The sequence below is a fragment of the Gallus gallus genome, chromosome 3 (genome assembly GCF_016699485.2).
Source record: "Gallus gallus isolate bGalGal1 chromosome 3, bGalGal1.mat.broiler.GRCg7b, whole genome shotgun sequence".
In the NCBI taxonomy this organism is placed as follows: domain Eukaryota; kingdom Metazoa; phylum Chordata; class Aves; order Galliformes; family Phasianidae; genus Gallus; species Gallus gallus.
In genome coordinates, this window is record NC_052534.1 from 31,995,295 (window position 1) to 32,020,678 (window position 25,384).

A 25,384-nucleotide genomic window follows, 5' to 3' on the forward strand; every position below is an offset into this window, starting at 1 on the left:
TTCTCTACAGCACTGCATTTCTTTTTCTTAATTGACTTTGATCAAAAGACCTATCCAGACCTACAGTGCTGACGCTGAACAACAACTTGCACTTCGTGCTTTAAGTAGATGACTGGGCCCAAATCCTATGCCAGGGAGCACTGTTCACTACTACTGACTTCACTGTGAATGAATCAAATTTCTTTTCATGCGACTATGGTGCCTTTTTTTACTTAATGATGTGTTGGACACACTAAAGGAACTGAACTGAATTACTTCTCAGCTACAGTTCGGAGCCCTGTATTGATGAAAATGTTAATTTCTTTTTGCAAAGATAAAGTCTTAGCCATTATGACAGCGAATTAATGTGGCCCTTATTCATGAACGTCCTCTGAGAGGACTCTGTCTAACACTTAATTTCTCATTCATAGCTTATGCTGGAACCCTTCCACCTGTACCTGAGAACTCTCACGCAGAACGACTCACTGGGTGACAGCCAACTACTGTACATCAACTGACTTGGCTGCAAGTTTTCCCTATCTGTAGCCTGAGCCTGTGGGAGAAACAAGGGAATGTAGGAAGCCTTCAACGTTCTTAAGAGACATTTTTGTTATCGATGCCAAATTCTCAGCACTTGTGTTTATTATCTTATTTTCAAAGAACCAAACATTTTCCTAATACTCTACTCAATATTTACTTCCTATGAACATGACTATTACTCCTATTTGCAGATGGCTGTCTGCAGACGGCCTGAGGAAGGCATGGTTATTTATGTCAGTGTAGCTTGCTTGGTGTTACTCACATGCTATTACATATTGACACTAATAGCTATTTGAAGCTCCAGTAGAATCCAATTTTTTAAAAACTTCATTAAAAATGGAATTGCTGCTTAAACATTTAGGAACTAAAACAAATGGTTTAGTTCCTAAATTTTAGTTCCTAAGTGTTCCTAAAAAGCTCCAGGAAAAGCAGCATTAACAAAAGTCTAATTCCCTATGGGTCCATTTCCTACAATAGGACAGGCACCCAAACCAGCTTCCATGATGAACCTCGGAAGTAACAAAGTATGAGTTCATCCCAAAACTTCGCACTCTGTTCCTCCTAATTACCTGTCTGCTTTCATGAAATATGTAGGAATGTGTTATCTTTGAGATTTCAGTTTGTTGTAAGCGACCACTGGCTCTAAAACTGTGAGGAAAACACAGAGGGGTAATGTGATTACCTAAACCTTGGCTCTTTATGAAGACAGTCTAGAAAACAAAGACAGAAAAAACAGACGAAGTAGATAATAGATTAAACAAACAAAAGCAAATCCCTAAGCACCAATATCATTACAGCAGCTACAGAAGTTCTATAGGAGCATCCATCAAAAGCTTAAAACTAATTCTTGGTGTTCGATCCACAGAACATAATGGGCCTGCTTTTCCCAGCTCTGACTGGTGAAAGGAGGTGGCTGCCTTGAAAACCAATGTAGACTGAAGAGCACAAGGATGGGGGCTGGCTGATGAAGGAAGAAATGATATAGAAAACATCTGGGCTTTGTCTGGAACCATCTCTTCTGCAAGGGGAGAAAACAACCTTTTCCAGAGGGAGAACAAAGCTGCTCAAAGTATTTTAGCAAGGCACTGGGCTTTGTCTTTATAAGCAATCTTACACCAGCTTTGCAGCTTCTTATCATCTGGTCTGAGTGATTGATATTGCCCTGTCTTGTTCCCCATGCTGCACTGTCTCTATCCTTATGCCTTATCAGTGACCCTTGCTTTTTCCCTCACTCCTGCTCAAATGCTCTTACCTCAAAGTAGCCACCCCCTTCTCCCATCCTGGACTTTTATCTATGCACATCTTGCACAAGTACAATCCACGTGCACTGCTATACTGGAAAACTGGAAAGAAGTGACGTGTGGGCATAGTGTAACCAGAGGTCTTTCCAAAGGGCCTTTGATCACTTTTATGCTTACTTTAAGAAGAAAACAACTGTATATTGTTGAGCAACAGTCAGCACCTGCATAAACACTGAAAACTGCATATCAGCTATTATAACTACTTTCAGCTATGTATGCAATTTCCTGAGAGCATCTCCTCTCACTGAGGCTGAAAATACAAACAATGTGATTCCCTAAATGAAACAAAATGACAATCTCAGTCAAAACATTCCACAGGAGGAATTTTGTTTTCCTCAACAACTATCTACCTTTCTCTAATACACGTTTTCCCTTTTGCAACTCAAATTCATTATTTTCAGAAGATATTGCAGAATATGTTGCTTGCCTTTACTTTGCACCAACCTTTCAGGCACTTGAAGGCTGCTATCTCCTCATTCCAGTCATAATTTCCTTTAAAGTAAACCAACCCAATTTATTCAATCTGTCCTCCTATGATGTGCTTTTCAGAACTCAGACTATGCTCATAACTCTTGTTCAGACTCTTGTCAGCTTGTACACATGGTTTTCGGGGGAATAACTTACAGTAAAGTACTGAGGACTTAGTTTGTCAACTAGGGACTTACCCATAGCAAAGAGATCAAGACTTGGCATCTTGCAAACTGTACTTGTGGCCTTAATTTCAGTATGGCACTTGCCTTCTCAAGGCTCTGCTAATCTATCTTGAAATTCTGCTCATTCATCACCGGACTTCTCCTGGAAAACGACTATGTAGCAATTACCCTGAGTCAGGACTTTTGAAGAGCCTCCTCCAAACACAGTCCATTAGATTTTCTCTTGCTGAATTCAGTCAACATTTTCCCACTTTCTGCTTTAAAGCAAACAAACTCATGCCCTGCTCTCCAAGATACTGATGGCCCTTTCCAGTTGTGTTGTCTGGAAATTAAATGAATTCAGTTTCCACTGAGTTTGCAGGTATGCTTGTGAAAACATCAAACATGATCCCTTCACCTGACCAACCCCTCCTGCACTCACAGGACAATGAGAATCTGGGAGGACCTGAGGGCAACCCTCTCTGCAAGTCCAGTAACAACTCCTGACAAGCATTCAGAAAGTTACACATTTCAAGCTGTTTGGAATTCCATGTCCAAACAACATTCAAATTCCCTGGTCAGTTCCACGTGGCCTCCTGCCATCTGAACTGTCTGCATACTCACTCAGCTCTGCCCACCCTTCCCAGGCCCTCAGGAGCCTTGTGCTCTTCTCAGCACACAGACACTGTTGCCGCCACTGCTGCCATTACCAGTGACAGCTTCCTACCATTTTTTTGACACCACTTGTATCACACTGACATTTTGCCCATTCCCACTGGAGAAGAAACCACCACATACAGAAAATACTTAGATAAATCTACCTGTCTATGCTACCCTTCCTAGCTCACTCGCATACACATTACGTCTGACAGCACATACTCTGTGATACCCATCATGAGAGAATCACTGGGGATTAAAACTTGCTAACTTGCTTCATCATAAAATTAATTCAGTGTAGAAGTAGTAATTTTCATCACTTCATGGGCAGACTTTATACGTTATCAGACACCTTCTTCATATCCTGTGATGTGAATTTTGACATGAAAAAAGCACCAACAAGAAAAGTCTATGCTCCACAGATTTCTCCTAAGCAGTAGCTACCCACTGAACTTGGACAGATACTGCAACCCAAGAAGGGTGACAAGCTGTTATGCAAAATTAATTTCAAAATTCATTCCTGTTCTCCATCAGAGATGGAACAGGAAAAATAAGTGGCAGCTCACTGAGTGTGAACCCTTGCAAGTACCTATACACTGTCCATACAGTTCTGAAGGCAGGTCTATAATTATGATTTAGAAACTGAGTGATCTGGTATTTTTCACGATAAGCAACTACTACCAAAAATGCAACTGTGAACATACAGATTTTTAAAAATATATTCATTTGCCACCATTCATATTTTCACTGCCAGGTTGGGCAGGTGTTTGCTGTATCACAGAATCATAGAATGGTGTGGGTTGGAAGGGACCTTTAAAATCATCCACTTCCAACCCCCCTGCTGTAGGCAGGGACACCTTCCACTAGACCAGGATGCTCAAAGCCCTATCCAGCCTGGTCTTAAATGCCTCCAGAGAGGGGTCATCCACAACCTTACAAGGCAATATGTTCCATGTAGCTAAGGTAAAATCTCAGTTTGTTTTTCAAGCCACATATATTTCCACACAATGTAATTACATTTTAAACTCTAAAAATCAAGATGCATCTCCTACCTAATAATCATCCCATATAAGTTTCACTGAAATAATGATGTTTTCATACTACAATTATGCCCATTCTCAAGCTATACTGTGTGAAGATTTTGAATTGTAACCAAATGATAGTAATGAATAAGAAATTAGGAGTAATTCAATTATAAGTAATAGCTGTAGATGAACATTCTGATCTTCTAATTCCTCCTATATTTATTAATAAGCTTTAATAAAAGCAAGGCGTCAAATTAGTTAATAATGCTGATCTTAAATGATTACTATATTAGACCAAAAGAGTATTGAATACGGCCACATACATTTGCAATTAAACCATGCTGTAATTTAGAACTTAAAAATTATCTATTTTTATTCCCAACTAATTAATTTCCCAACTAATTTGTTAAAGTCACAGGAAATGCTGTGACAGCTACTTCAATCCTCCAAAATTATAAAGTAAATTAGGAATTACCATGTCAGAAGTAGCCACGACAGCCTGAAGTATAACCAAAGAAATGCAGATCTCACCTTCACATACTGGGCAGCACTCTCCCGGGACTTTGACAGGATTCAAACAGCTCTGCCCACAGGCTGTAGCAACACAGTGAGGATTTCCATTGATACACTGGCAGAAAGTACAGTCATCCTCTCTCCAGCGGTCTCCATGAGCTTGGATCTGACCATTGGCGTAACAGCCAGCAGGATTATTTACAGGGTAAACTGGGTCTGAAATAAGAGAAATTGCAGTAGAACAAGAAATATTCCATTTCCTTTTATGCTTAAATATAATGTATGAATAGTTTCAATGTCATGATTTTCTATTATTTAAAAAGAGTTACGTGAAGACACTATCAAACAGAAAGAATCACGGTGTGGTATACAGACATACAATAACATAGGCAACAACTTAAGATATTTCAATATTGAAATTTACTGTTGAAAATGTTAAGTCAGCTTATACTGAACATTCAAACTCAGTGCCCTATTTTAAAATATTTCCACTAAAATTTTATATTGAACAAGCAGTTCTAGAAAAGGAAACTGTATCTACAGATGGCTGGATTATATTTTTTACAATATTTAGTTTTTGGATTTTCTGATTTGTTTTTCAAAACAAAATGCATCTTAGATCTACTGATCCCCCCCCCCCTTTTTTTTTTTTTGTACCAACTTCACAGATTCTAAAGGAAAACTGGAAACATTTCAACAAAACGAATCGTACAGAAGTGAGATATTTGACTTGGGAGACTTGAGATTTCCAACTTATTTTGCTTATTGAGATGTCATTCCTAAGTTTACTTTTAACCACACAGACCAGGAGTGCTTCACAGGCCTTTTTGTATGTTGTGGCCATACCCTGACCCGCAGTAGGGCAAGATCCAAGTGTACAGCGCCAGCCCTCATCTTCCTCCCCTGGAATTCTGTTTGTATTCTGGCAGAAGATGTGTCAAATATTTTCCAGTATAAGCAAGAGGGTCAATGTGAAATTTCCCACAGGATTTTTTTAGGAGGACTGCAGGCCTAACAAGCAGACAAGCAGGCTGTCAACAGGGTAAGGGAGGAACAGAAAAACACTGAAGCCAGATTATTGCCCTGGTTCTTTGCTATAATTGTAAACACTGCTCAGCTGAGCAGAAGAGCAGCAAGTGGAAGAAGCAGGCTGCAAAGTCATAGATACAGCCAGAGACACACTGCTGCTGCTTTGGAGCATAATGGTGGCTAAATTATTAGCTAAATGAGTAATCTCTGGTGCAGAAATTAGGAACAGCTTCATACAACATTTGGGAAGAAGGCGCCCAAAAGATACAGAACACATGACTATGTCTAAGATCATATCAAGAAATGTAAAAGAAAAACCGAATTAAGAAGGAGCTGACAAACTTTAGAACAACAACAACATGGAACACTTCTTCACTCATTTTCAACAAAAGTACAAAATAAAAAAAGAAGGATACAAAAAAGGGATTCAAAAGATACCATACCTTCACATACTGGGCAGCACTCTCCCTCTGGCACATAATACCTGTCACAGTGTAGCTCACCACACTGGGCAGAGAAGCAAATAGAGACACCACCTTGACACCGACAGAAGCGACAAGCATCCATTCGAAACATGTCTCCATCATAATATTCCATGCTGTTAAATATGCAAGTTGGCTTCACTTCTGAAAGAAGAAGAAGAAAAAAAAATGAGTCAGGTATTTTACAGATATTAACGAATGGCAAAGAGTTAAACTCATTTTGCTACTGACAAAACCGGAGAGAAAGAAAACACTAAATTTTCCTTCATTAAAAAGAAAACAACTATGTTTTCTTTTAACTACACAGTATATGTTATTGTCTGTTTAAACAATGGAAGAAATGCTATCCAGATTTATTTTTAGAGCAGCTAGTTATTCACAACAAGAATTCTGACTTATTAAAAATTAAAATACTGAAGGAAAGTCGTTTTCTTTATTGGTGCTAAATCCTTTTCATTCTGGATGAGCAAGAAGCTATTTCAAATTTCAGCATGTGAAGCAATACCTTTTTTTATATTTTAAAAAGTGAGTTTCTGATGTTTTTTTTTAAGAGTGATCTCTTTCTATAGGATTCTGGTACACAGGTGGATAAATTGCCTTAGAGCTGTCCAGTATATAATGGGCTTTCTGTTGTTGTTTTTCTTCTTGTTGTTGTTGGTTTGTAATAAAAAGATATCTGTATTCCAGGACTGCATGATATGAATTCCAAACACTTCCTATTTCAATCAAACTGGAGCCCTACTAGTCACCTCACTGCTGTACTCCCCACATAAAATAAACACCATTGTAATAACCATTATCCGGTCACTTCAGTGTTTTTAAAACACAAAAAGACTATTTTGACTTGACTATTTCTTTGACTTGACTATTTCTTGTACAGCAGAGCCCTAACTTATGACTCAATCCAAACTGACGGAGCAAAATTCCTAAATATTTGGAAAAGGACTTGAAGGACATGTTCAGTTCAGCCTGCTGCGGACACACACGCTGTGTTGTACAGCTTCACAGCATACAGCTAAATCACAGAACTGTTTTGACACTGTAGAACAAATACAATTATAGCATACCACATTCTATACCACATTAGTCATTAGGAAGTAATGACTTCACAGTTTCATCATTATACTATTCACTGAAGCCTCCTTTCTCTTTCCCATTATAGGATAACTTAAAATTCTAGATCTTTTCTGAAACTTTCCCAAGACACTGGAGAGCAAATACCTGAAGTAAAATAGTATCTACTAAGCAGATGTATTTGTACAGTACTCCTGAATCTTCTTAGTTTTGAAGCCTGAAGACTTTTCATATAGGCTATTCTTGATAATAATGTAAGTTTTCTTCAAAATCCTAAAGTATCTCAGTGACCTTAGTAGTTCCTTCCACTCACACTTATGCTCAGCTCCAGTCTCAAGTCATTTAATATGACTGAAACGTTCGAGTTGAAACTTGGAACTATTCTGAGCAATGTTTGATTTTTACATGCCTGTTCAGTCCTCCAGGCATAATGTAGAAAGCAGTGTAAAAAAAAAAAAAAAAGAAAAAAGAAAAAAAAAAAGAGAGTAAAAAGAGGAAATACCACTGTGTCCGGGAAAACAGCTATGACCTCATTAGAAAGCTATTCACATAAACAAACACTTGAAAAATATTTCAAGTTTATGTAGCTCAAGCTGTTAGTCTAAAAACCTTCTTAAAAAGGAAAAAGTGCCAAGAACCTAAAAGGCATTTAAATCCATTTGTTCCTGACTTTACTATTTTGATTGCAGCTTTCTAGATTTTTTTTTTTTTTTTATACTTTTCTCCTCCCCTCCTTCCATCCCAACAGTCTATCTGAATTTCTGCCTAGTTTGGAAAGTAGAAACATCTTCCATGAATTATCATTCATTTTTTAAAATGTCCAAACAAGAGTAAGCAAGAAACTGTAAATCCTGAGAGGAAACAATCTATTTTATTCCCACAATGAAAAATGCTATAAAATGTCACTCTGTGTGTATTTTTACAAACCAGATTTATGGTAGTGTATACGTATTCATACTGAACTACTGAGCTACCCCTATGCATCCAGCTATAAGACAAAGATTACTGCTGTTAGATCTGTGCAGTCTAATGACTCAGTCAAGCCAGAACAAACATAATAAGAACTCTAGGTTTAGGTATTCATAAGGTGAATAAAAGAGCCAACATCATGCTGTGGAATTTGAACCAGCACATTTCTTTCAGTGGGATATGCTGGAAGATACTCAGAGTTCTCTCTCACTTGTTTTTGTTTTAAATAGTGCTAATTTTATTGCTTTATTGACCAACATATGATAGGCACAAAGGAATGAAAAAGTGTAAAGCTATCATTAAATAAACACAACTTTTCCCAAAAGGCTGGCAACCATGAGTTTATTATTTGACCAACAGAGAAAATGTTGCATATGAAGTTCTTCAAGTACCAAACTTCCCCGTACGACAAAACAGTTACAGTAGACTGAAGTACACAGCATGAAGCAGTCAAGTGTATCTGCAAACCCAAATCCCTTCTCTGATGCCAACTACCAAATGTCACAGTAGGCATGAGACAGCCACTCAAGCCATGGATTCGTGAACCTGACTTCAGCGTCTGCCAGTTATCAGTTAGCCTATGACAGAAGATCCAGTCTGGGTACAGACATTCAGCCACCAACCTGTGGAAGGAGCCAGAGCAGACATGACCCAGCACAAGGAAGAGTTCCCACTGGCTTTACAACGACCGCGATGGGACAGATATCAGATCTCTACTCCAATATCAAGTTACGCATGACTAAGAGGGCACAGTTGACTTGGCATTAAATCAGGGAGAACTCTGGCATAAATTCTGCTCTAGAGATTGCTTCAGAGAGCCCCATCCTTTTTATTCTGAGTCCTGCAAGAGTTTATAGTCAAAGCTGCACTGAGACATGCAGGCTTGTGCTACACAGACACAAAAAGTGCTTATTTCTGAAGACCTTTATCTCCAAACTGCAGATAGACACTTTTTTTTTTTCTTAAATTATTTTTTATTTTTTACCAAATCAGTTTTCTGTGGTGTTTTACCTTGTACCTTTAAATCTACTACAGATTTATAGGCTGGACTAATCCAAAATAAATTTGCTGTTACAGAGACCTCTGTCATTTCCCTGTACTGGTGGTTATCTTTGTTTAACGTTACAGAACAGCTCAGAAATACGCATGAGTTTTGCAATCCAGTCTTTGCTAGGCATTATTCTGCACATGGTTATTTCAAGCACACGAGATGCTCAGGCATCAGCTGTCTGTAGGCAACTTTGGGCATTTTATTCTAGGCCATGTGAAGCAGAAGAGAGATTCAAAACAATTTTCTGTTGTTTAAAGGATGAAAAGGTTTGTAGTTGCAGCACTTTGGACATTCTTTCAGTCTACAGAAGAATTTGTACCAGACTCCTGGAAGGAATTGGTGCAAGTGCTGTGAACTTTCCATTAAATGAAAGGGAAGGAAGCTGACAAACTTCAGCCCTGTGTCAGTACAAACAATACACAGAAAAGCTTTCTGTTTTTCAAAAGCTCAGCTGATAAGGAGTTTAGAAAAGAAAAGGATACACTTCAGTTGAATTCGTTCACAGAATGTAAAAAGGCAACACATTGTATGCTTTTGTTTACCTGCAAATGTAACAAAGCAAGCCAGGTGGAAGAAAATATTTGGTTTCTTACTCTTCCAACTATAGTACTTTGTGCAATGCATTCCCTGTTAACACATCTGTGGGACCACTCTGCAAAGTCCTTTTGTCTTGCATCTAGGAACATCATTCAGGACTAAGACAAACCTGTAACTATTATTTATAAGTCAATGCAATCACTTATACATGCTTTCATGTAATTATTTGAAGGAATGAAATATTTTGTTTCTTGTTATTTTGTTGCATCTGTAGTCTGTGAAAGAAATTAAAAACCACAGGACACTGAGGTATTATAACCACAGAAAACTGTAACATTGAAAAATTCACATTTAAAACCAAATGGAAAAATTTAGATTTACACAGTGAGGTTTCTAGTAGAGAAAGTCTGTATCATCCCATTAGAAACCACTTATGTATCCAAATGCCTTAAGTGATACACAGTGCCTATCTTCATCAACCGTTTTCTTGGTCTACCTCACCAGCAGATTCCAATCCAGTAACCCAGCAACTCCTACAGAGGAAAGACAGTTGCACAGATTTATATTGATGTCTTTTTTCTTCTCACAGTAGATAAAACCTTATGGCACTGCCTTCAGAGAGGGAAGACTTATTTTCAAATCACCGTACAGGGAGAAGAAAAGAGCACAGAAAGATACTACAACAGAAGCAGCTCCACCTAAAACCTTCCCAGTCTTGCCTTTTCTTTAAAACCATCAGTAATTAAGAAACTGCAAACTACTAAAGAATTCCACAGTTCAGCTACTGCTACTAAGCTTAAATTGCATCAAGAGTAATTCAGGTTAGACAGAACACACTAAAAAGTAAGTTATCCAAGTTTAATTACTATTTCCATCTTCAGAGTAGACAGGGGTATACATAACACTTTCTATTACTTTTTCCCAAACTGCAAATTTACATCTAAGTGGACTTATCGTGGACGTCTCCATCCCCACCTTCTCTTGAGGCTTAAATACACACATTCCTTTCAGTTTTTATTTTTTTCTGAGTTAATGCCTCTAAATGTCTGATTGTTGGCTTTCCTCTAGGCTGTCTTCCTTTTATTTATACATCCTTGTAGAAAATATCTTTTTAGCATCATGCAGCAAGCTAAAGACATAGCACAGAAATCTACCTGGACAGCCAAAGGAGCAGCTGGGGCCACCAAGCGCAATGGCAGTACTCTAAAACCCCCCTGTTGTGCCAGATCTTGTACATAAAATTGCCAAGCAACTCCTGGAAACAAGCCATGTCCTTTGTAACAGAGGAATACAATTAAACATCAGTATTCCCTGTCAATCTACCAAACTAGAAAATACATGCTGTGATCTGCTTAGCTGTAGGCATGTCAATAGGACACAACCACCTGCAAAAATCTCAGCACCACTGAAAGTACTGCCATAGCTCATCATTCATCACAAGCCCATCTGTGATCTGCCTCCAATGCATGAGAGAAGTTTAAAATTGCAGGAAGACGACCCAAATCAGTTAACACAAGGCTGTGGTTTGGCATTATAGCTAAATGATAATGCCCAGCAGTAGGACTTCTGCATAGCTCTCATCATTTATTCCTCTCTTTAACAAAAATAGTTAGTGATAACCTTTTCCTCCAAAGTGTTAGCAGCCTTGTCCAGGTTTAAGTATCTGCAAATATCTGAGCGTCAGAAGACATTACCTTAACAAGAGGATTCGCTTTGGCAAAAACCATTACTACTTCAGAAAGTAAATACTAAAAATTACATTATTTTTAAAACCACATGAAACTGCACCATCTAGCATCTAATACACTTTGTACATGACATAAAATCAGTTCCAAAAAATTCACCTAGTATCTTCGTTTTTATTAACAGACATGAATAAATGAAGTAAGTTAGATTTAGTCTTGGACTGGCCTTCAGTTTTTCACACCTCTTCTTGATTATAATCCAAGTTCAGAGGATCTAAAATATTCGGCATGTCTTGGCAAACTAACCTGCCATTTCAATTCACTAGACCAAATTCTCACATTGCTGTGGCTGGTGATTAACTTTGATTTTCAAATACTACTAAAATACTCTGAATTTAAACAAGTAAACCTGAAAAAAAAAAGCACCCTACAACCACTGAGTCTATTTTCAAAACGGTATGAAGATGACCTTCCTTTAGTATTAATCTCCCATTTATGACTTACTTAAGTTTGTTGTATTTTGCTCCTCACAAGCCACATTTTGCACCTTGCCTGTTCTTACTGATCATGCATCTTTTCAAAATAATAATCCTTTGCATTTTGACTCCAATCCTACTTTTTGTACCATTTCTTAAATTCCAGCAGTGCCTTATCCAAACAAATCCATTCTGTGCCACTCACTTCAGCAATGTAAATTTTCTACTAATTTTCTTTAAGAACAGCACAATTTTCATTAATGCCGTTTTTTTTTATCATTCTTTGTTTTCCATAGGATCATTCCAGCTCTTCGACGACTTACTGAAGTTGCTTTCTTGGAGTTCAGGTATTATTTAGCTTCTTGTTCCTGTTCTAGGAAAATCAAAACCTACCATTTCATAGTTAATTTCCATCTTTGCATTCTCATATAACCCTCGCTACTTATCAAGATCAAATCTAGAACACGTCCCTATTTGGTGCCAAAAGTATCCTCAACATACTTCAGTAATTGGTTGGACAATCTCCAGAGCTTTTATGTTAAAGTAGGTGGCAATTTACAGTAAAAAAAGCCCCTTTGTTTTTAGATGCCTGGAGAGTAACATGCAGTTATATTTAATTAGGATCAGGATTATATTCAGTTCTCCGCTCTAGGACAGACTCTACTGTCTTGATAAAATCTTTATTTCTTTGTGTATATGGAAAATAACATCTTCCTCTGTCACATACGTTTTGCGAGCCTTAGTATAGTGAATAATGGGATCCTACAACAGACTGATGCCTGTGGGGTGTTCCACTTGGACTCATCTATTTGTTTTAGTGAAGATATTCCTCGCTGGCACCATATTCTCTCTGTCAAATGTCTTTAGCATTCACTGATGCATCATTCAGAAAAAACTGATTCATATTTCCCTTTAGAAGTAATGGCATTACCTTTAACCTTCTCCACACTGTGAGCTTAATAACAAAATAATAATGCCTGGGAGGAGTAACTGCATCAACAGGTGATTAGTTAAGCTCTCCTCCAATGCAGTACCTCCCTTATACAGCCACAAGCGTGAAGGATGCCAGGAGGTACAGAAAAAAAGAGAAATGGCTTGAATACATCAGTGATATCTTCTCAAATTTGGAAAAAAGAATTACAGATGCCATTATAAAGCATAGGTTACGTGTCACACCAAGTGAATGAGCTTGATGATTTAGGAGCTCACTTCCATATTATCACGAGTAAAGCCTGGAAAAGCAATACAGAAGAGGTCACAGTCGCCCTGTGGCAACTGTCATCCTTATCAGCCTGTTATTTTGGGTCATGCACTAAGTACTCCCATTCTCAATGGGAAGGGCAATATAAGACTGGCCTTCCCCTCCAGGGGCAACAAAGGAGTTGCAGGGCTCCACAGCCACTCCTGGCAAAGCTGGGGCAGAAAGCAGCCTGCTCCCCCCCACCTTGGAGCTCTTGGACACAGTAACTAGGCCCACTCTCACACAGGCAACCGAGTGACCCTTTTAAAGTAGCTGCTGCATTCAAGGAAGCTTATTCAAAAGTGGAAGCCCTGACTGACAGAAGAAAGCAGCTGCAGGATGCTTATCAATTTGCTCTCTCAAATTTCTAAAGGCATAGCTCCCAGACAGTATGTGCAACAGCACAACCTACATTCAAGAGGGCCATGCGTCAATACCTAATTAGAGAACAGGCATTTTTGATGCTCTCTTGTTTCCAAACACTTCCACTCTTGCGGCACATGTAGCCTTCAATCTATTTAGATTCACTTGTTGATGCTTGTAATTGAACGCTGAATCATTTTTTTCCTTACAGGCTCTCCCATGAGAGAAGGCAGTGCACCACTGTTAGCAGACAAAAATAAATGAGTAATAAAAATTGAGTGAATCTGGAGAAACCTCACATTTACTTCAGTCAAATGCAGGGTGAAGGAATCCCTTGCTCAATTTTCCTCCCAAATTATGACATGCTATAAAGTGCCGTCAAAAAGGAAAGATTGGAATTCATCAATTGTAAAGGTAAATTATATTAACCACAGCAGTGTTTTAAAATGTACAAAATGATGTCTCCAGTCATTATATCAGATTTATGTAAAATCTTCTGCTCTCTGCTTATTTTGATGAAGATTAAAATCTCAGAAAGAAATATATGGAGCATCTCTCTGAAGTATATTTTGTGCATATCACCAACAGGAAAGTTGTTCAAAACACTTCCTAAATGCTGAACAGCCAAAGACTCTAGATACAGTGTAACTTAATAATAAAATCTAGTTTCATTAAATTGAAACATTAGAACTGTTTCCAAGCAGGAATAATATTGTTGTGATTAGAAATAATTTTTACATAATTATGTGTTAGACTATAAGAAACAGGAGATTACATAGGATGAGGAATATGAAGGCACAAAGGCACACCAATATACCAGGGCTGCTCTGAAAGTAATGCCTCCTATGTTATGATGTTGGCCCACAACATCAGAGGTAGATGTTGGTGGGATGGCAGTAGAGGTTGAAACTTCCCACCAATACTCCATTATGTGTTGTTGCTGTGTGACAGATGGCAGCAGAGGGGCAGTCTGACAGAATATTGTCTGACATGGAAGTGTGTATGAAGTAAAAGGGTGTCACTGAGTTCCTTTGTGTAGAAAAAATTGCACCCATTGACACACTTTGACACTTGCTGAACATTTATGGAGACCAAGTTGTGGATGGGAACACAGTGAGGTAGTGGTGGCATGCTTTGGCAGTGGTGACAGTGGGTCACCTCTGCTGGTGCAGAGCGTGGCATGCAGGATCTTGTTCATTGCTGGTGAAAATGCATAGCTAATGGAGGTGCCTATGTTGATAAAGTGTTTTGTAGCTGAGAATCTGCTCTATCAACTAGTATTGTTGTGCTCTTTGTATCCGTTTTAGTTTCCATGGAAATAAATAGGAGGCATTACTTTTGGAGCAACCTAAGTAAATCAGAAGCATAAAAGCAATGATGAATGTAATGACTTACTGCTGTACTTAAAATGCAATGGGAATAAGCACAACAGCTACATAACATGCACAGAATGACTGCTACTGAGGTGTCTCTCAGCACAGATAAGCATGTTTTTCTGATGGATCAACCCAGTGCCAGTTTGAGACAGAATGCACTCGTTACAAAGAGAACCACCAAAGTAAAACCTACAAATCTGTTGTAGGACTTCTAAGACAGCTCAATATTAAATATAGCAAAAGCTTTTGTAAAAAAAAAAAAAAAAAAAAAAAAAAAAAAAAAAAAAAAGGACTGACCTGACCCCTAAATGCTGACACACAACAAAGGCAATATGATGTTAACAGAGTCTCTATGTTATTTGTATTTTGCTGTCCCTATATCACCCCTCAACACCAGTCAGTTCTGCTCTGGGACAGCCAATTCTTCCCTACCCCTTCCAGACAGCCTCCCCTCTCTCCCCTACCCTATCCCATCCACACATACATAGTCAGTCAGATCCATACATACATCCATACATACAAAGTCAGAAGGCCGGTGTGCTTTAACATTGTACATCATTAGGGTCACCTAACAACACAATGTAGTTACCCCACAGTACATACACTAACTGGATTTGTTTTAATTTGCAGTCTATATAATGTTATTCCTTTATGTCAAGGTAATTCAGAAGATCAGTACTGATGATCCTGACAGCTTTATATTCTCCTAATTTTATCATTAAATAGATATAACAACAGGAAAACTGTATGAATGTCACTATGTGCATGTCCTTTTTACTACACCCTCTTGCTTGATTTCGGAGGTTTTCAAACACAAGAATTAATTAAACTAGTTTGTAATTAGTCCACTTATAATCTATAATTCCATTAACTTGCATTTGATAAAAACATGTTCTTCAAAATAGCAATTAATCATACTTAGGAGGCAAGAAAATAAGGAATTCAGCATCTTCCTAACAGTTTGTGCCAACAGTCAGCCACCCTCACCACTGAGAACAGCGTGTGCTAGCACTCACTGATTTGGCTCTTGTTATGCCTATGGCATTTTTTTTTTTAAACGAAGAAATTGATCTAAGCCTATCATTGTAATATATTTTCTCCATCTGTCATTGATATCTAAGGCATCCATTCTGTACTTAATATTTCAAGATCTTTCTGAAAACCAGAACAATACGTTAATATTCAACTTTCAGCCTCTTAAGCAACATTCCACCTCCTTTTCTTTTCAAATTAACAAAAGGCTAGAGATTTTATTTGACATATACATATGAAGTTTATACTTTCGTAAATTATATATATAAAAAAAACATTTTTATGCAGCACTAGACATTTATCCAGTAAGTTATTGTCAGTGTCCATCTTCTAGGACATCACTGTCTGAGAGGTGTGTCTTGAGTTACTTTTCCCTGACACACGATGAACATGACCATTCTAAAACGCACTTGCAAAATCTCAAACTATAAAGCAGCGCGGGTTAATTTTAAAACATCACATGAGTATTTAGAATATTCTTCTGTGTAAACATCACATTCTCCCAGGGGAGTGTCTGTATGAGATACGTGCATTTATGTGCATATGCAGTAAAGAACGCAAAAATAGTTTTATGCATGCGATACATGCACAATGGAACAACGTTAAATAGTGCTTAATAAATATTTAAGTAAATAAAATAAATATTAAGTAAATATTTAACCAACATGTAATTTTTTTGTACTCAGAAATTATCTGAGCGTGCAGCCTTTCAAGAATCCTTTTCTCCAACAGTCAACTACCTGTCTCTTCCAACGCACCATACACATCACTGAGCAATCCTGAGATTTGCATAACAAATTAAAAATAACAAATTTGCATAACAAATTTAAGTTTTTAAAATAATTTTTTCTAAATATTTCTATCTGGAAGAAAAAAAAAAAGAATCAGTCTATTCCTATATTGAATTGCAATTTCCAAGGGTTTTACACTTGTGCTAAAACTTACTGTGTTTATTTAAAGTGTTTTTGTAAAGGGAACCCAACAGTCTAAACAGCTCTTCCTTACAACACTTTAAGAAGCTGATTCAATGCTTAGCAAAAAAAACAAAAACAAACCAACACTTTTAAAAGGACTCTAGTGCTTGTAGCTGGCAAAAAAGCACCTGGAAAACACACAGCGAGGGATCTTTTCACTAAAATTCCAACTCCTTGGGTTTACAGAGAAAAAAAAATGCTTTGGAAATTAAAGAAACATGACACAACTTACAACTGACATTTTCCTGCTAAATACCTTAAATTAAACTTCCAGTTACTACTTACTGTATGAACTCAAAGAAAATAATGTCTCTCAAATCTTGACAATATAGTATGAATAACCATATATCCAGGTTCTCCCACAGACACAAAATCCTCCTCTCCGGGTACAAGAGAAAACTTCACGTACCATTGACACACTCAAAGACATCACAGCACTTGCCAGGCGTTCCATCTCCACGCGAGACTATTTGAGGAACGGAGCCTGCCTCGCACATGGGGAAACCACATAAACCAGAGAGACACTCGCATCTGAAACCAAAGAAAAGTAAGGACAGTGAATTAGTGAATAAAGCCACACATAAGGGGGAAGGATAAGGAAAGCGAAAATGAAAAGCTGTAGAATAAGTTTCAGTATTAATATATTCATATTTTAGAATCACCATTTATTAATACAATGACCATTTATCAATGTAAAATGCATTTGGGAGAGGGAGAGAAGAGAGGGTGGTTTTTTGTTGTTGTGTTTGCTTTTTTTTGATGTTATAACTATTAGAACTCTGCTAGTCCAGCGGTCAGAAACAAAAAAAGTCATACAGTACAACATCAAAACTTTAGTTGAACATTTTTTCAGACTGTTTAAGAATAGCTAAATTCTTTGATTTGAAAACATACGCTTCTCCTTTTATTCTGTGAAAAACTGAAATTGATGAAATGCTAATGAGCAGTAACTGTGCCTAGTCAGAAGAAATTGTGTCCTCTCATTAGGAAACTGTATTACAGCCAATTTTATATAAAGAATAATTAAAGAGAGGAAGATATCACAGAGAATCATTACATCTAAGCCAAATGGAAATAATTGCAGGGTTGTTTTTTTTTTTTTTTTGGTGGTGCTTCCTTTATCTGCAGAAGAGTAAATATTTAAATATTGTGGCTAGTTGATTGGATCATTTTAAAAAACATTTTCTACATGCAAATAATCTTTCCTTATTTAAGAAAATATCTTAAAGAACTGGAGGAGATAAAATGTGTTAAACAGTAGTCATGTTTGTTTCCAGATTCTCTCTTTTATGTTTATCATAAGTGTTCAAAAGTCAAAGACGTAAGATGTTCACTGAGTTTACATTTAACAGTGTCCTTGCCCCAAACATTGGGCATACTAATGGGATTAGCAGCAATGGGTCAATAAAAGTAGGAGACACAACAAAGAGAAATATGCAAATATCATAGCCAAGCAATGTCACAAGATAGAACTTAAATTTTTTATTTGCAGTTGACAAAATCTTTAATTAAAAAATGTAGATGAATTTAGCATTCTACAAATACATATGAACTTCAAAAGGAAAAAAGAATTCAGCTGAAAATCCTTTAATTATAAGTTAAAGAAATGAAAATAAGAACTCTATGCATTACTATTTCAAATACATGTAAGTATCCCAAGACAATTCCAAAATTAAAACACTCATTAGTAAGATACATTAATAGTACAAAAAAACCTTGTTTTTTAATCTTAAAAAGCAAGAAGTTTGGTTTCTCTCTACCATGCAAATCTCCTTAGCAAGCAGGGTTCAATGAAAGAGGAAAAGCCACCTCTGAATAGAGAAGGTGTTAACAGTTCTTCATTTAACTTCACTGGCATTAGAAAAAATGTATTACTCTTCATTCTAAGATATTAATGAAAAGAAATTTCCAAGTAGAAATAAAAGCTAGGTCAAATAATCTCTCAGGACTTTTATTGTAATACCTGAAATGAGTTTTAAAATATTCTACTATGACAATGTGTTACTACAAGGGGATAAAAGACTCCTTGAGAAAGTAGTATTATTACACCACATTTCACAATTTATTTCACAAATTCATCGCATAAATAATTATCTGGCCACTAAAGATGTCCAAATAAAGAAAGGTAGAATCACAGAATCATAGAACCACCAGGGCTGAAAAAGACCTCCAAGATCTTCCAATCCAACTGGCCACCTACCACCAATATTTCCCCATTAAACCACGTCCCTTAGTACATCTAAATGTTTCTTGAACACCTCCAGGGATGGTGACTCAACCATCTCATTGGGAAGCCCATTCAAGCACATGATCACTCTTTTGGAGAAGAAATTTTTCCCTAACATTCAACCTGAATCATCCCTGGAGCAACTTGAGGCCATTCCCTTTAGTCCTTCTGTTTATATGTAATATAATACGCCATGCACATACTTCCTAAGATATACTGACAGCTTTAAAATGTATTTCAGAAATTTTGATAGCATTGTACTTGTCTTAACAGTAAAAGGCAATAAATTAAAACAAGAAAAAATCAGGGTACAGAAATTTTTTATTTATCATACCTTTGATTTCAACAGTTTTTTTCCTTAACTAACTTACAAGAAAAAAAAGGGGGGGGGGGGGGGATGGAAGGAAAGTAAGTAATTTATTTACTGTATGTCCTTTGTCTTCATACCGTTTCTACTGCATGGAACTGAAAAACCTGAAGGATTTGTGACAGCAGTTTACCTTTAAGATTAGTCAGTCTCTTTCTTCTTCAGCTTGACAATGAGGGGATAAAGTTGGGATGGTAAAAAGAAGAAATGAAGGAAAAGATGTGGGATGTACAAATGGCAGAGAGGTCCCTTCAAAGAAAATTAAAAGAAAACACTTATCCCTCCTTTTTGTCATCCTACAAATAAAAGTAGATCTTATACCCAAGAGTACTAGTAGAATAAGGCCATGTATAACACCCCTTGGCCAAAAGAAAGGAAAAAGCCACGAGCACACAAAGATATTTAAGTAATCTTACAGAAATCTGTACTAAAATTTCACTTTTCCGCACCTCAATAAAGAAGGAAAAAAATCTTTAAAAATAAAGAATTACAGACAAAACCAAGGGATTTTAAAGGCCTAAATAAAAGTCCCACATTTCACTTCAACCATCCTATACTCAACATACAAATAACCTCTGGGAAAATATGCAAATCAAAGTTAATAAATACTCATGTCAGCAGAGAAAATGGCAGACATAATGGAAATCCAACTATGGATCTTGACTTTTCAAGTCCTGTGAACTGGGCTCCTGCCCTTTCTCTCGCTTGTTATCACGAATGACTTGATTTCTGGGAGAATATTAAATGGTTAGGTTAATAGCTCATAGCTTCTTTTGTTCTCCCACCTTCTCAGTCAACTGCTTTTAATGATAAACAGTCCAAAAAGCAAACAAACAAAAACCAAACCAACAAATAACTTACAGTAGACAATCTTCTAAAACATGAGTCAAAAAAATGTTTAGAAGACCGTTGGGAGTCAACGTTTCGTCCTGCAGAAATGAATCCTTCTCACTGAGAATAATGAAAGCTTAGCATATTCATTCAAAAACAGCAAAAAGGTTGCAGTAGTCTAATCAAGGAAGACACCACCCTCCAAAATTTTTATAAGTTGACTTCCCATTTGGATAAAGAAAATCCATTCATGGGAGAATGTCAAAGCAGCAAATAGTCTCAGATGGACTTTTAAATACCTCGCATTCTTTTCCTAGCACTGCTAGGAAAATCTTTGACCATGTTCCAGACTATTAGCATGGAAAACATTGTTTTGGAGACAGAAGTCTTTCAAGAAGAAACCCAAGGAATTCTGGTAGCTGAGCACAGTTGAAGCACTGCCAGAACAATAGCATCTGGAAATTCTGAATAAGTGATCCAGTTCTTAATAATCGAGCAAATTCAGCTTTATACTACTAGATTTTTTTTTTTTTTCTAAAGAGTGTTCTAGAGAAGACAGATGGAAGAGAAGTTTTATTCCAATTTTGTGCTTCATCACATGCAGCTATCCACGTGCAGAATGTATCTTAGCCTAGTTACTGAGCATTAGGTTTGCAGGAAATTTTGCAGGCTAGACTGTGAAAAGTCTGTTGACAGTGGCCTAAGTAATTCCTATGAAATTCAGAAGTTCAGGCTGCTGGTTTGCAAGACACAATGTTGCCTCTGAACTGCTCTTTCTATAGTCATAAATTGCCTAAGGAATACACACACAGCATAACTTTGTATAGGGAAAGCTACCAAAAGAGATGACAACTTTACACGTTGCTTTGACTCTCAACACAGACTCGAATAATAGAATCATAGAATGGCTTGGGTTGGAAGGGAGCTCAAGGACTATTAAGTTCCAATCTCCCTGCAACAAGCAGGGTTGCCAGTTGCTAGACCAAGCTAGATCAGGCTACCCAGGGCCCCATCCAACCGGGCTTTAAAAACCTCCAGGGATGAGGCATCCACAACCTCTCTGGGCAGCCTGTTCTAGCACCTCATCACTCTCCCACCACTCCCCCCTGACATCTAAATCTTCCCTAGTTTAAATCATTCCCCCTCATCCTCTCACTGTCTACCCGTACAAAAAGTTTATTTCCCTCCTGTTTGTGATCTCCCGTTAAATACTGGAAGGCCTTAATGAGGTCTCCCCACAGTTTTCTCTTCTCCAGACTGAATAAGCCCAGCTCCTTCAGCTTATTTTTGAAGGAGAGGTGCTCCAAACTATTGCCACACTATTGTTAAATCAAATAGCACAGTGACATTGAAAAACTGCAAGATTAAAGAGACATCACTATTTGAGATACCAAGAAGCTGACATTGAGTATCTCACTTTCAAATTCCTTATTAGAGCAAAGGATTTGAGCAAACACACACCTCAGGATAGCATCACATATCCTAACAGGAGAAGTCAACAAGGAGGAATATGTCCTTTTAGTAAGTAAGGACAGTCCTGTAAGAGAATATAGTCTACTAACAAGAGCCTATAAAGAGAAAAAAGAGAATCAAATAATCATCCAAGAGATACCACAGAGGGCAACCTGAAAAGGTGGCAGAAAGTCCAGGAAGGAACTGGAACCTAGCTCACAAATCAAATGTACTGAATTTTGATGGAAAAATTGAGAAAACAGAATCAACTCGACTGGCAAAAAGGAAATTTCTCCAGTCCTTCAGGTTAAAAAAGGAAAAAAAAAAAAAAGCCCTAGAAATTTCAAAAACCAAGCAAAAGTAATTTCAGTAAATAAAGGACTATATACAAGACTACTCTCAAAATCCAACCGTGTTCATTCATGTTTTGCAGATAGAAAAAGGAACAGCTTCAGTAATACAAATAACCTATTTTTTTCATTTGCATTTCCTTTGGTTTTTAAAGTTCTTCCCAGCAGAAATAATTTTGTCACTTGTTATTTTGTTTGGTTATTCGCTTTTTTCCTTCTTTTTTCTTCATTTCTAACTTTTTTTTTTGGTCACCAAAATTTCAAAAATGAAAAAGAATAACAAGATATTTGTAAATGACAATTTTTTATTTAAAATCTAATTATCTTGGTTCATTTACTTCTGTTACTAAACAGATGAAAAGAGAAGGGCTTAGTAGCCTCAGAAAAGTTGTTTTGATGGTAGGATCAAAGAGATCTCTAAGCATAAGGCATAATGGCTATGAAAATAAGAACAAGCACTCCAGAAAAAAGACATAATACCAGTGAATGGGGAGGTTGGAATGGGGCTAAGGTTGGGAGAGGGATATTTATTTTAAGGATCAAAACAAAATCAAGTCTGTAACAGCGATACTGGAGAAAAGCATTCCTGAACCATACATCACATTCCTGTGGAGATCTTATCACAAGCCTCTTCTTTTTTCTTCCTTGCAGGACTCTAGTACAATTTATGTTACCATAATTAGCACTTACGTTAGCTAAATGTACTGGAGAAAATTACCACATATCTGTCAATAATACAAACAACTGAAAGATACTGTAAGGGAGGCAATATTCAAAGAGAACTCTCAGCATTATCAAAGCTTAATTAATTGGTCGCAAGGGAAAGAGATTAAACACAACACCCTCCCTACTGTTAAGCATAGGGCATAAGAAATGATGTGCAGTGAAAGGAAATATTAACATGGCAATCTCACGAAATCAGCAAAGGATTTTATCCATATTATTACACTTGAAGCCATGACATAAGTTAAGTAGGAAAGATGCCAACTTAGAGCTTAACAAATCAACCAAATGTTAGCTTTAGAAACTCCACATAAGAAGTGATACTACAGGCAAAAAAAAAAACAAGCCATTTGGATACCTCCATCCATTGGGTTCAACTAGAATTTTTTTAATCTTCAAACACGCAATGGAGAATTTTAGCCTACAAGTTTATAGAGTTTGCATTTCAGTTTTAAAGATATGACTAAACACATCAGTAATGAATATAGTCCCTTTTTCTAGATAGCTTTTAATTTTAATATTTATTTTTATTTTTAATTTTAGATAGTATCGCATTTGGATATCACTAATATACCTGCAGATGAACTGTAGAAGGAACATACGACACTTATTATTGGACCACTCCCAAATGCTCAAAAATTTTCTATCACTTAGACATGAACTAAATGTCTCATATGGAAGCTCTTCCTATTGTAAGTTTTCAAGGGATTTACTTACCTAAAAAATAAAGCTAGCATGCTCCCAATTTGGAACTCCTTTCCAGAATTCTGGATATACATGTAGATTCAAATGTATTACAGATATCCAATATAATAGTGAATTTTTCCATGAGTCTAATTATCTTCATAGACACGAAACATTTAAACATTACAGAAGCTGATTACATAGCTTTAAATTAAAGATGCTGCAAAAAGGAACTGCTTTCATGCATCTTTTCTATATAATTACTGCTAGGAAGTAGTGAACAGATGCTAGGGAGGGGAAAGCTGTAAAATCATCATTCACATCAAAGAGATTACCATCTTTCCAAGCTTTGCTCAAACCCCAAGATGATGACTCAGTTTCATCCTTTGGTTAATATTAACTGGTCTGTTTTCCAGAGACATGAGAAAGAAAAAGAGAACAGTCACATGAAACCAGCAGACATATAGCTACTGGCTACTGTACACTGATATAAGTACGGACTCATCAGAACTCATCTGAACATTAACAAAACACAACATCAATCAGTCTAATCCTGCATCTTTCTAATATTTTGCCTTAGCAGGTGACATTTTTCTCTCTTGCAGATGTCTTTATTTTATTTTATTTTGCCACTAGGTACATCAGCTACTCTTTCCTTAGGTTTATCAGCCTGAACTCTCATAATATTATGAAAATAACTTTTAAAAACCAAAGATATTGAGGTAAAGTGTGATACAAATGACAATTAAATGTATTACAAGTATAAATTTATCTTCTTTTTGCACTACTTTTGATGAGGAATTATAGTATGCAATCTGCATACAGATGGAGCACAATCCCTAATGACTGCAAGTCAGAAAACAATATTACAAATAATAGTTTTGTAACTAAGTCACTGTGCTCGCTTCAGTATTCCTATAACTCCCAACTTTCATGTTAACAGACAAAAAAAATGGCACGCAGAACCCCTTTTTCTTTATGAGAGCATTCCAGTGGACAGGGATGGCCAGAACAATTTTAGATAATTACTGTAAAAGCAAACATTGAATGTGAAGAAAAAAATAACTTTTCTAGACTGGTGAAGAGTGCTTTCTTTTGCTAGAAATGAATTATGGGCCAATTCCAAACTGCTCATGAAACTCTAATAGTGTGTAAGTTTATTCTTCTGTATAATAGATTTCCCTGGAACTAAGCTACCAGGATCTTAAAATGAACAACCCAGAACAATGACATAAAAGATAGGTAATTTTTAAGAGAACTAAAGGGCTATTTTTAAACTCACCTTGGGCTTGTCTTTCCCAATACTTTATTATTTATTTACTTCTAAGTTACGGGTCAAGACTTAAAAAGATTGTGATCATTTTCCATTTAATAATGATATAAATTATGAGAATCTGGAACTGGATCAATCGAGGAAAAACATTCTTATTAATTCCAAGCATGCACTGCATTACCAAAATAGAAGTGCTTCGTTAAGGTACAATTGTTCTTTACAGAACATATTAGGAAACATAACTCCAAACTCTCCTAGTAATATATTTTTTTTCCTCATTTAAGAGAGTCAAAAACCAAAAACTCAGTGTTATGTATTCCTAAGCACATTGTTGTCCTAAGATGATTTCTTGTCTTTGCTATATGGTGCTTAGCAGAATAACAGTGAAAAATCATTCTAACATTTAAGTCATAAAAGAACAAATACCATTTAAAAGTCTCTCAGTTCTTTTCCAAACCAACATACAACTGAACACCTCTAACAGGTCAGACTAAAGAGTCATCTAGTAAAAAATGTTCTCTGAAACTATTTGAGTTCACTGG

At 36.8% G+C, this 25,384-nt stretch overlaps 1 protein-coding gene across 3 annotated transcripts in view; it reads right to left on the minus strand.

Annotated features, from left to right (window-relative positions):
• Positions 1-25,384, minus strand: part of CRIM1 (cysteine rich transmembrane BMP regulator 1) — a 163,582-nt gene that overhangs the window by 40,798 nt on the left and 97,400 nt on the right. For 2 of the 3 annotated variants that reach the window (NM_204425.2, XM_046938405.1), the window contains 3 exons: positions 17,345-17,466; positions 6,120-6,302; positions 4,666-4,863 (listed from right to left, as the gene is read on the minus strand). In NM_204425.2, the coding sequence (NP_989756.2) occupies positions 4,666-4,863; positions 6,120-6,302; positions 17,345-17,466 (503 nt within the window). The remainder of the gene's footprint in view (positions 1-4,665; positions 4,864-6,119; positions 6,303-17,344; positions 17,467-25,384) is intronic. The other variant, XM_046938404.1, reaches the window with a different exon arrangement.